General features: G+C 32.6%; 1 protein-coding gene across 1 annotated transcript; it reads left to right on the top strand.

Annotated features, from left to right (window-relative positions):
- The first annotated feature begins 6104 nt into the window (after nt 1–6104).
- Nucleotides 6105–10609, top strand: LOC106778812 (phospho-2-dehydro-3-deoxyheptonate aldolase 1, chloroplastic). The gene is made up of 5 exons (XM_014666807.2): nt 6105–6836; nt 6974–7251; nt 8747–9023; nt 9153–9398; nt 10138–10609. Exons 1-5 carry the CDS (start codon nt 6312–6314, stop codon nt 10402–10404), a joined length of 1593 nt encoding a protein of 530 aa, XP_014522293.1. The 5' UTR covers nt 6105–6311; the 3' UTR covers nt 10405–10609.
- The last annotated feature ends 2772 nt before the right edge of the window (nt 10610–13381 follow it).

Below are 13381 nucleotides of genomic sequence, written 5' to 3'. Positions count from 1 at the left end.
CAAAGCATATTTATGTTTTACATGTGAAAATTTTAATCAAACATAAAATTGTTGGATTTTACTATAACAAAATATTAATGTTAAAAGTTAAATTTCTTTTATTAAATATCGCATTATAAGAAAATATGGTTTAATAAGTTTAACAACACCATTTTCACTATTTTATAAGAATTTGAACTTGTTAGTATTTACTTGTTTTTCTTTGATTATCATTTTAATGTTTCTTAAAAACTTATCAGTGAATTGTAAGAAATTGTACAGTGTAAGTCTTTAAAAAAATATTTGGACATTTTTATTTTACTACTTGTATGATTTAGTATGCTCATTAACAATGTTGTTATCAACTAAAAAACAGGTTGTTATGCCTAACCTAAGAACAACATGTAAGTCACAATGTTGAAGACAAATTCAATTCAAGAAAAAAGATATGATAGAGGACTATCTCGTATCTCCTAAACATATGAGAAGAACTTAAGAAAGTACATTTACAATTCAAAGAATTTATGACAAGGTCAAAGATCAAACTACGTCCCTTTTAATCTTATAATGTTCCATGAAAGAGGAAACTTAAAGAGAGCATAAAGATCATGAGCACAATTGAAAAATAATGTAGAAAATTAAATAAATTGTAGTTTTATTGTAATTTTATAGAATGTTAAATTTGGTGGGCAAGCAGGTTTGTGTTCATTGAATGAGCGAGTCTCGTTAAGCGAAAGTCTACATCTATAATTTTCGTTTTTTTTTTTATCTTTTATTTGTTTTGGGCTTTAGGCTTTATTTTAGAGTTTCTAGGTTTTCTTAAATTTATATGCCTAAATATAGAGGTACCAAAAGCTTATGTAAACATTTTTTAGTCATATTATATGCATTTGCATTCTTTGAGAGAGGAATCTCTTGGTTCTTGGATTACAACTCTGATTCTTATCAAATATTAACATATTTGCGACGAATCTTCGTTTAACTTATCAATCTGCTAGATTGTGGTGTTAGTACAAAGTTGTAGAAAAGAAGTTTTGATGATGTATCAAAGTCAAGTCTCAAGTGCTCTTGTTGCAAGAAGATCTTTATGAAGACTTGTTTTATGTTAAAACTTTTGTAATTTAGTAGATCTATGTATAGGTTGTGGTTTATCTTTGATTCTATGTATTATTTGCCTTAGGCTGCATTAAAATTCGTTTTGAATCAGAAAACCTCATTTTATACTCAAGATAATCGATTACTTGTTTATAATAATCGATTATCATTAATCGATTATGATTTGCCATAATCGATTATCAAGAGCAATTATGATTATTTTCAAGCAAGTTTTTAACCGTTGTGCATTCATTAAATGCATAATCGATTACCATAAGTGGATAATCGATTATTACATGTTAAATAGATGATAACAGATTTTTGGAGGTATCCTTGAGTGAGATCTCTATAAATTAAATTGGGACTCTCATTCTAACATACAAAATACTTGAATTTCGAAAAACTCATCTGTTTTACTGTGTGTTGTGATAAGTGTGTTCTAGGGTTTGTGTAACCTTTGTGCTTTGGCTTTGAGAACTCGGTGTTGGCATATAGTAAGAACTTTCACGGGAGTTGTGATTGAGTGTTGTTGTTGTTGAGTTAAAAGTTTGTCATCCTTTGTGAAGATTTAAAGGAGGTGCTCATCCTTCGTGAAGCATTTCGAGGAGGTGTTCATCCCTTGTGGGTTTCAGGAGAAGTGAGTTTCATCTCTTGGGGTAACAAAAGAGGTGTTCTAACCTTAAATTGTATTTTTTTTCTTTGTGATTGTAGCAGTTATTGGTTTGTGATAGCGAAGCGCTAATTCTCATTTAAGATTAACAATTGGACATAGGATCTATGTGATCCGAACCAGTATAAAAATTACTTGTGCAATTTTCTCTCTTCCTTACTCTCTTATTTCTTTAATTTGGTATTAAGGAATTTAAATTATAAGAGAAAATTATTAGAGGTATAATTTTCGATAAGAAACCAATTTTTACTATTAAAATTTAAATCTCATAAATGTACACAAGTGCAAGAAATGTTTTTTATACTAGTTAAAAAAGACTTTCTATATCAGTTCTAGAACTAGTATAGATACAAGGGGTATAGAAAGTGCCATTTTTTTATTGGTTAATGATACAATCTGTATATAAAGTGACCATTTCTAAATTCTTCTAGTATTACCCCCTCTCATTCCTCCATTTTTACATGACAGAACAAACATTTCATTTTCTTGATGTGACTCTTGACTTCCTACAAGCAAGCTTCGCAATGCATATGGACTTTTAGAATCACTATAATAACCTGAGGCTACATAAATACTCTTGGATGAGACAAAGTCGAAAAGCATAAAAATAACATGTAAAAGGATCATAGTGAATTGATTAATAAACCTCTTCTTTCTTCTTCACTAGTTTCAACTTCTCTTCCTCTTCGACCACCATTATTGCACTTTGATCACCAACGACACCACCACGAAGTGCAACATATTTGAAATGGAATCATGAAAAAAATAACCCATCACGCAAGACATGCGTAACAAAGATCGCACTATGTACACATGACCACAACACTGACGACCACTTATTTCACCATCCTCGACTCATACCGAAGCAAATTGGACCATCACCATAAGCATTCGCGAGGCACTCCTCTAGGTTGTGAACCTCTTCGACGAAGATAATGAGAGGGAACTAAAAGAAAGGGAAAAAAAAGGAAAGAAAGGGTGGGTTGGAAGAAATAATGGTCTGTGTTTAAGGTTTTGATGCTGAAAGCAATAAGAAGGGGAAGAAAAAGGAGAAGGAAGGTTAGGGATTTGAGAATCCACTATGTGTTTATGTTTACAAATAATAGAAATAAATAAATAACTACTTTATATATCAGTTATAACTAGAATCAATATATATATATATATAAAAAATCTTGTTTATTACAAAAATACAACTACACCTTTCTTTATAATGGTTATAGCTAGAACCGGTATAAAAAGTGTTAACTTATTTATAATTATGTCACTATGCCACTTATCACACTGGGTGGATTTCAATCGGTATAGAAACTTGTTATAATAAACGATTTTTGCACTAGTAATAAAAAATCAATTATTTAAGTTTCATTTTTAAAAAGACCACCATTAATCTAAAACCTTTTCTTTTCATTTAATGTGACTTTTTTCTAAGATTCTAAGATATTCGTTCATCAAAGTCTACAATAATGATATTGATGTAGAGCAAAACAATCTTGTTTGATCAAAATTTTTTTATGAGTAAGTTTATCTTTGGCCTTTTCTTGAATTAATTTTGTGATGCTTTGTATGGGACGAATGTGCTTTCATATGACTCTTTTGGGATCTAGATGAATCTTTGTTTTTCTAGGATTGTAAGGGTATGTTTGAATCCTTGATTTGAGTTTTTATATACAAGTATAGTATCTTGTAAAACTGGTAGTTTTTCTAGCCTTAACTTGAACGAAAAACCTTGATTTGAGCATGGGAAGCTACTTTGGTTTTTCATAGTACTCTATGTTATATGATTTGAAATGTAAGGATTGATATGATCACCAAAATTGATCTTTTTGTAAATATTTTTTATTGTTAGAGTAGTTAATGATTTGGTGATTGTTTAATTGAAATGAGAAATTTTGGCACATGTGTAAATTTTATATGTGAGTAGTAAAAAGGTAGTGTATTTTCAATTGAGTCAAATTATTTTAGCTTGATGTTATTTTAGAACTAAATATTTCATATGAGGTATAAAAAATGAAGAAAAAAAAATTTCAGTCAATTTGATGATCAAATTTATTCTTTTTGGTTTCTAAATTATGCAGAATAGTTAGACCAAATTTGAATATTTAAAATCTAGAAAGCTCATATAGCATTGATTGCCAGGCAATCTGATAAATAGTCTTATTATTTTGCCTCGTTGAGCGAGCTAATATCTTTTTAGGTGAGATTAGTTTTGTGAAAATTTAAGAACTTAAAGAGGATTAGTCATTTGACGAACCTTCCTAATAATTGGGTCACTAGGCAAGCCAATTCTTGACTAGGCAAAAATTATTTGTTAAAAAATTCGAGAGGATTTATGGTTGGACAAGCTCATTCTTGCTGACGGGTCTATTTTAATATGAACTTCCAAAGATTGTTTATTGGACGAGCAAGCCTCCGTTTGAGAAAGACATTATTTCAAAATATTTTGAAGAAAATATATTTTAAATGTTTTTAACTGTTAGAGATTGTTGGATTTTTATGATGTTGTTCTTTTTGATAAATATTTAAGATTGAATGTTTTTGTATGTGATGAATTGATGATATTTTAAAATATGACACAAAATGTATTTATGAACAAGAATATTTTAATAAATTTGATGTGAATGATATGTTATTTACTTTAAACATAGTTATTTTCAAAAAAGAAATATTATGTTAAGATGTTTTAAGTGTGTTAAATTTAAAATTAGAAAAGAAATGTTTCTAACTCTACTAAGAAGAAAATATTATGTTAAGATGTTTTAGGTCATGTGTTAAATTTGAGATTATGAAATAAATGTTTCTAACTCCACTAATATTAAAGTCATATAAAAAAAAATTAAATAGTGATAATAAATGAAAGTTTTAATAATCTAGTTTTTAATATAATATTAAAGTCATAGAAGAAAATATTAGATACCGATAGGAGTTTCTATAATCTAGATTTTAATGTGAAAAAGAAATGCTCATCTTTTGTTTCTCTTTGATTTCTTAAGGATAAATTATTCTACCTTTTAATTTTCTTATTACTTAGTTTAATTTAATATGTTTTTTTAATCTTGATCATATTGATCTTGCTTTGGATTGAGAGAAGAAATGGTATTTTAGTTTATATAAGATAAATATTTATTTCATATAAGTAAAATTTAAAAATAAATAAACATTTGAAAATAAATAAATTATATCATAATAATAAATAAATGTTTTTAAGATATAAGCTACATTTTATATTTATGATAAGCTTTAAATGATATAAAGTCATCTCCAATTGTTGACAATATATTTAAAAAGGGAAATTTAAAAAATATAAAGATGAAAATGATAGATTAAGAAAGGAAGTTAAAGGGAAAAAAAAAATCCTGAAAGCACTCTCACTGAAGAAAAAAAAATCTTAATGTTGTTTTAATTGAAGAATAATCCCTAATAATGTCTAAAATAACTATATTCCAATCTGTACTAAAAGAGAGCTTTCATTATTTTTAAGTTATAATTTAAATAGTTAATATATTTTGATACAGTTAATGTTTTTCAAAACAAAATCGTCTAAATTTATCAAACTAACTATGTATACTGACTTTAATTCTATGATACGAAACTTGTGTCACTTGTCACGACAAATTATTATAAAATTGATATACTGAATTTGACACATGCTATATGCACGGATTAAAATACTAATGAAGTTTTGGGGCGATTAAATCTATCGAAATAAAAAAATTTATGAATGATTTTCACAATTTTAATCATGAAAACAAATCCACAGTGAGATAAATTATTTAATAATATAATGTTTCGTAATGTAAAAAAAATTAAAAACATAAAACTTAGTTTGCCTAGATTCGGGAGCTATATTATGTAATTGAAAAACATAATACAGCTTTTCAATTAAATATTTTAAAGACAATATGTGTTAATGATGTATTTTGTTACTCAATTAAAAATGATTTAACAAAAAACAAAATTGTGTATTTATTTGAATAGAAAAATTATTCAAGCCGCCCCTCAAAACTAAATCCATGACTTGAACACAACGAGTAGTGTTAGTGTACTTCCTTCTAAATTTCCTGCGACTAATACAGTATTTTATTTCTTTTGTTTTTGTTGTAAAAGTTTCGAAATGATGATAAAAATAAAAATAAAAAATAATTTAATTTTTAGAGAAAAAACCCTTGTTAGCTAAGTCGTTCACTCCCTCTTCCACGCAACGCCGCCGACTCACTTACGCCCAAATAAGGGGCGATTAGTAGGTGAAGAGGAGAAAAAAAATAAAAAACATCAAAACAAAACCCTCAAAATATTTGACCTCATTGCCAACTAGCACACCCAACCAAACCATCTTCGAAATTACTAAACCACCCTTCTCCCAACTACCACCATTCCGTCTCTACCAGACACACATACACACACCGCAACAACCCAGCCTGAACCGTCTCCTTATAAAACCCTCACCAAACTCCACACACCCTCTTCAACACCCACAAAACCTGTGTGACTCCTCACACCCAAAATCCAAACACCATTTCTACAACATCATTGTCATTCTCTCTTTCTCTCTCTCTTCACAATAACAATGGCAATCTCCTCAACTTCTAACTCTCTCATTCCCACCAAATCTCTCATCCCCCAATCCAACCCTCTCCTTCCATCCACAAACATCAGGCCTTCCCTCAAGCCCAGGCCCGGCCCATCTCCTTCCATCTTTGCAGTCCACGCCGCCGAGCCCGCCAAAAACCCCGTCGTCTCTGACAAGCCCAAGCCCCAGTCCCCGCCTGCCCCGGCCCGGCCCGGAAAATGGGCCGTGGACAGCTGGACGGCGAAGAAGGCCCTGCAGCTGCCCGAGTACCCGAGCAAGGAGGATCTGGAGTCCGTTCTCCACACGCTCGAGGCGTTTCCGCCTATCGTCTTCGCCGGCGAGGCACGGACGCTGGAGGAACGCCTTGGCGAAGCTGCTCTCGGAAATGCCTTCCTACTCCAAGGCGGTGACTGCGCCGAAAGCTTCAAGGAGTTCAATGCCAACAACATCCGTGACACCTTCCGAATCCTCCTCCAGATGAGCGTCGTCATGATGTTCGGCGGCCAAATGCCCGTCATCAAGGTAAAAAATCCGAACCGAGACAATCTTGTTCGATAGAATATCCAGGTGTCAATTTCAATAACAATACCTGTTGTTATATTCTGCTGTGAATTGAAATGATGGTGTGAGTGTGAATTTGAATGGCGTTGTTTGTTTAGGTGGGGAGAATGGCTGGGCAGTTTGCGAAGCCGAGATCGGATTCGTTTGAGGAGAAGAACGGCGTGAAGCTTCCGAGTTACAGAGGGGATAATATTAACGGAGATGCGTTTGATGAAAAGTCAAGGATTCCAGATCCGCAGAGGATGATCAGGGCTTATTGTCAAGCTGCAGCTACGCTTAATCTTCTCAGAGCTTTCGCTACTGGAGGTTATGCCGCTATGCAGAGGGTTACTCAATGGAATTTGGACTTCACCGAGCACAGTGAACAGGGAGATAGGTAATTTATTTATTTATGTATTTGCAATTTGCAATTTTTACTTTTTCTTGGAATTTGAAAAATCCTTCCTGATAAAGGGTTCCCTGATTTACATGAAATCTAGGTTGGTTTGCAATCGACAATGGAAAAAAAATCTAAATTGGTCTTCTTTCTTTTCGTTTTTTAGGTTCTATGAAGGGGTACATACATAGTATATGGGATGATAGTGGACTTTAATGATATATATTTATTTTTGTTTGATTGATCATTCAAAAATTTTACCCTGCTTTCTTTGTAAAATTGGGTGAAAACTAATTTAACTATTGAGAAACAAAAAGTAAATGCTTGTTTTAATCTTTTTTGTTGTTTGGTAGTAAACCGTTGTTTGATATTATGATAAGTGGGGCGATGCATGTGTGGTGGAGGGTATTTGGTTGTTTTGTTTCTCTCTGAAAAGCCAACTCGTCCATGTGGCAATTATGCTAAAGTTTATGTTAAATCGGCACGAGTTACACGAGTTCATCTTAAACAGTGGTATCTGATGATAGTTTAACGGAGTTCATTTTACCTATTTGACGTAAGGGATTGACTTTGGACATTTTTCATTGGCAACCCTATTTACCTGTATTCGTGAGATGTGATATCTAAAAGGATACGCGAATCTTGTTTGAAATTGTCTCCACTACACTCTAGGAAGGCAGAACTCGATAAGTGTTCTTTTCTTTTCTTTTCTTTTATACATACATCCACACACAACCATTATAAAAACATCCAGCTTTTGCTTTCTTCTTTTGCTAGGTGATTTGACATTTCACAAGAATTGTAAAGAAAAAAAAAACATATATTTGTCCAAAATTATTAGATTGTATCCATATTTGTTTAGTTGACGTGAATCTGCATGTATGTAGCTGCAATTGATGATGCATTAAAGAACCGAGAGTGTATGTATTTCCTAATTTTGTAGAAATTATCTAAAGTGATAAATACCATATATTGCTGGGCAAAATGAAATGTTTCCAAAATTTATATCCATGCATATTTGTGTAGTGTGGTTGATGTGCTGCATACCACCGAGCCAAATTAGACGGTACATTAAAGAAGGGGGAGTGTATGGATTTCTGAATTTTGTAGTATTTAACTCGGAAATATCATAACCATAGCATTCCATTTTTTGAAAATCGGTAACTTTTCACCAAAGGATCGTCCCTGATATCGTTCACTCCCATTTTATTTCAGCATTCATGATGGTTATACCTTTATTCTTTCCTAGTTTTGGAAAAAAATTTTAAAGCGTGTTTGGTGTGTGCAGTTTTGTTTTATTATCTAAAACAGAAGATAAGAATGCTGTAATAAAAATGGCGTACAGTGAAACAAACAATATTATTCTTTTACTACTTTCAAGATAACAGTTTACAAGAGGAATGTACTTGTTTACAATTTCTTTTACAAGCTATATTATCTTGTTTTTAATGGTAGTGTGGCTTGACGTAAATTATATTTGTTCTTGGTATGGCAGGTACCGTGAGCTTGCTAACCGAGTTGATGAGGCTCTTGGATTCATGGCTGCTGCTGGGCTCACAGTGGACCATCCAATCATGAAAACAACCGAATTTTGGACATCTCATGAGTGCTTATTGTTGCCATATGAACAATCCCTCACTAGGCTGGATTCAACTTCTGGTCTCTACTATGATTGCTCAGCCCATATGCTTTGGGTTGGAGAACGAACCAGACAGCTCGATGGTGCGCATGTTGAGTTTCTAAGAGGAGTTGCTAACCCCTTGGGAATTAAGGTTTGGACCTGATCAATTTAACTCTTATTCCAAATGCAGTTTCATTCTTATGTCTAGTGTTTCTTTGATTTGCATTTATAGTGATTTAAGTGGCTTTATTGAAGCTTTATGTTTTTTATGCTTTGGCAGGTAAGTGATAAGATGGATCCAAATGAGCTTGTTAAACTCATTGAGATCTTGAATCCCCAAAACAAACCAGGGAGAATCACTGTGATCACTAGGATGGGAGCTGAAAATATGAGGGTGAAGCTTCCACATCTCATCAGGGCAGTGCGCAGGGCAGGACAAATTGTCACTTGGGTCAGTGATCCTATGCACGGAAACACCATTAAGGCTCCCTGTGGTCTTAAAACTCGCCCCTTCGATTCCATCAGGGTATACTCTCGCTTCTCTAACTTTTAATTGCTTATAGGTGGCTGTTGAGTTATTTCAGATATGCGTACATGTTAGGATTAAAATGAAGTTGAAGTTATTGTCCTCTTCCTCGGAAGAAAATAAAATAGTTTTTTCCACCCTGTGCTAGTCATAATTTTTGGATAAAACAAAACCTCTTAAAACCTTCTGTTTAAAAGGGAAACATTGAAAAGATGTATGCTTTTTAGAAAATGATGCATATACTAACATCTCATGCTAGTAAGAGAAAGAAGATAGAACAGACAAAAATCTAAATGTAAAAAGAAATATTAGAAAAGGAAGGATTTTAACAGAATATACCGGCATCTGAAGTAAGGTCGTGTATGGTGGGCTACCAAACCTTAAGGCTGTAATACTTCGAAGTGGTAGGTCGAAAAAGGGCTACTTGTAGAAGTTGGTGAAACAGTGTACTAGTGGGGTCATTTTCAGTTCGAAATATCATTGTGGAATTGGTTATATTTCTATATCATTAGGTGGGAGTGGGGACCTTGGGGTCCATGTGGGTGTTAATGTTTTCATTCTTGTCGACTAGTAGAATGAAACATGATATCACCATGTCACTTTTTTAGTCTCTTTGGGCACCTTCTAAATCAATGTGACTACCTCAAAGCAACGTCAGTGAGTTTTTCAAAGCAATAAATTGTACGGAGAAAAGAAATTGATCATGTTTCTGACATTTTTTCACTGAATTATTGATCAGGCTGAAGTGAGAGCATTCTTCGATGTGCACGAGCAAGAAGGAAGCCACCCAGGAGGGGTTCATCTAGAGATGACGGGTCAAAATGTGACTGAGTGCATTGGTGGATCAAGAACAGTGACATTTGATGACTTGAGCTCTCGTTACCACACACACTGTGACCCAAGGCTCAATGCTTCACAATCTCTCGAGCTTGCTTTCATCATCGCTGAGCGTTTGAGAAAGAGCAGGATGAGATCGCAGCAAGCAAGTGCCCCTTTAGGACTGTAAAAGCGCCTCCAAAATCCAACGAGAGAAAATATCTTTGTTCTTTTTTCCCCTACATATTTATTAACGTCACTTTTATGCTGCATGTGGATTTGTTGTGTTGTGTAATGTGTATACTATTATTACCTAGTAATGAGTTTGAACTGCCAAGGACAAGAGTACTTCTGTTAATAATAATGAAACGAAAACGTTTCTATTATGTTTCCTATTCGAGTTTATCCTCTCATCTTTTTGGTCCTTCTCCATGGAACGTGATAGAATAATACAGTTTTCTCGATTAAGTACATTGATTTAGAAAATTCTAAGAGTAGCAGCATATGGGGGGAGAGGGTATGGGAAAGAGTGTTTGCTTACTGGAGGAGGAAGGAGTTGAAAAGAAAAAGATAAGGGTAAGTAAATAATTTTACAAGTTTGTGTGGGGGAAAGATAAACTGAATAAAGGTGCAGAAAAAAATGACCATAATATGATCATGTTGTGGCCCAAACACGAGGAAGATAAAATTGGACTTGAGATCATTCAATTAGAGGGTGTTACTCCCTTCACCTCTCCATGTGGTCCTGCACCTTCTTACTATTTTAATTTATTTTAAAAATATTCTACATTTTCTCACTATTTTCTTTTATTCCAAAAATATTCTACACTTTCCCATTATCCTCGACAATTTTTCCCTTTCTCTCATTGCATTAATGGAGCATTCACATATTTCATATTTGAATTTGTGATATATTATAAAATAAAATTCAGAAGAAACTTCAATATTAGTACTTCTACCATTTCCATTTTATAAAATTAAAAGTTAGATGTAAATACAAAATAATAAACATAATAATATTAATAGTAAATAACGATATATTATTATTATTATATACTAACTTTATAATGACGAAAGAACTAAATAAATTCTAAATCTTTAACAAATAACTTTTTTTTATATTTTAAGTATTTAATAATATTTTTATATTTTATCTAATAAATTAAATATTTTATTCAAGTTATTTGAGTCAAACATGTCGGTGAGTTAAAACATAATATAATGTTAAAAATTATAGATATTATATGTAAAAAACACACACACATATATATAAACATTTTTCTAGAAATTTAGAACAAAATTTTACTATTTATTAAGTAATTTGAAAAGAAAAAAATATATTCAACAGCAAAAATAAGATTGAATCAAACTTATTTAAGAAAATATATACAAGTTCAAATTTGAGTGATGTAAATGTTCCATTAATGAGCCATATAAATGCTCCATTAGTGTAGAGAGTGAAAGAGAAAGATGGTTAAGGATAGTGGGGAGGTGTAGGGTATTTTTGGAATAAAAGATAATAGTGGGGAGGTGTAGAATATTTTTGAAATACATTAAAATAGTGGAGAGGTGTAGGACCCACTTGGGGAGGTGGAGGGAGCAACACCCTCAAATAGAATATCTTAATTCGTTATTTATATATAGCTTAAAATACGTTGAGACGTGAAACTAAGGATGGTAAAAAAATCTGCGCCCATGGATATTTGCGGATAAAATCCATAATGGGTAGCAGATATTTTAATACCCGCTTGTAATCGGGCCAGGCTTGGGTGCTACACTATCCGACCCGCGGATACCCGTTACCCGCTAAAAAAGTTGAAAATACATATTTGTCCTTCCTTATGTTTAAGCTAGGTTTTTATCTGCCCCTTTCCTCTTTCATATGTGTGCCCCTTCCCTCTTTCATCTGTGCGCCCCTTTCCTCTTTCATTTGTGCAACAAACAACCTCCCTCTTTGCCCGTGCTAACATTTGTGCCACCATCAAAGTTCTATCAGCCATCATACGCACATATTGTACCATCATTCAATGTCAGAGTCGCACTTTGCCAACCAAGAACCATATTTCTTCCATCTACCTCTTTTCGTTTTCTTTAATTTGTTCTTGTCTTTCATTTTGTTTAATTTCTTTTTGTTGTGAGTTTTGTTATTGTTTTTAGTAATAGGGTTTTGAAGTTTTGGGTATGATAGGGTTTTCGGTATAAGGGATGATAGGGTTTTGCCTAACAACTACATTTTCCAGTTTCTTCCGTTCTCTAACTTCCATCCTGTTTCTCATTACCAATTGTTTACATAGCCCATTTGTTAAATCTTTACATTTGGCATTTGAGCATTCATTAGGAATTCTAGTTTCTGCATAATATAATTTAGCAATCCAATTTATTCGTTTTATTTTAGCATTTTACCCAATAGGGGATTTTTCATTTCACTAATTATTGCATCTGCACATCATCTCCATTCAGATTAGTTTTACATTTGCGTCGCAGAAGTGCACTAATATAGCAGACAACATCAGCTTTTAAAATCCTGTTTCAGAACTTGGATCAGGTGCTGCCAATCTGTCTAACATTGTTTCCAACTATGATTTTTTATTCTACATAAATTTATACTAATTAATTTGCATATTCCATTCAAAGTTATCATTTTAGATTTGTTTCAAACATTGCACTAACCTGTTCTGCATTAGCATTCAAGGAAAGCAGAATTAGTCTTAAATCTGTTTTCACAACCTATCAATTCTGCCAGACTTGGTTTCATGCATGATTTAAATTTTTTTTGCCACCATACATGTGGTTTTATCTCACTTATTGGCTGAATAGTTCCTTCGTAATTAAGATTAGTAGTACTTTCTTGAATAAGCAGACATTAGTAGTTTGATAACTTTTACTATTGAATGATTATTATGAGTAAAGGCATATATTATTATGAACTGTTTGTGATAAATCTTTAGTTTTTTTTTATATAATTAGGGGATCGGATAACTATGCACGATTTTTTTGATTAATTATATAAATAGCATAATTTTTTATTTATCCAATTATTTATGAAATTATGCTTATATATAAGTAACATTGCACCTTGAGCATATAATTTGGGGTTCAATTATGGAAGAACCAACTCCTTAAACGTACATATGGAATTTTAGCAATTCTGCAAGAACCAACTTCTT

Source organism: Vigna radiata, unplaced genomic scaffold (genome assembly GCF_000741045.1).
Source record: "Vigna radiata var. radiata cultivar VC1973A unplaced genomic scaffold, Vradiata_ver6 scaffold_187, whole genome shotgun sequence".
NCBI lineage: Eukaryota > Viridiplantae > Streptophyta > Magnoliopsida > Fabales > Fabaceae > Vigna > Vigna radiata.
Note: the sequence above shows the minus strand (reverse complement) of the source record. Positions and strands in the feature narration are given on the sequence as shown.

What these genes read in the sequence shown, in the direction of transcription:
- LOC106778812 (XM_014666807.2), top strand. Translation starts at nt 6,312, where the DNA reads ATGGCAATCTCCTCAACTTCTAACTCTCTCATTCCCACCAAATCTCTC. An exon ending in GCCAAATGCCCGTCATCAAG is followed by an intron (nt 6,837 to 6,973) that starts GTAAAAAATCCG and finishes TTGTTTGTTTAG; the next exon opens with GTGGGGAGAATGGCTGGGCA. An exon ending in CTAACCCCTTGGGAATTAAG is followed by an intron (nt 9,024 to 9,152) that starts GTTTGGACCTGA and finishes ATGCTTTGGCAG; the next exon opens with GTAAGTGATAAGATGGATCC.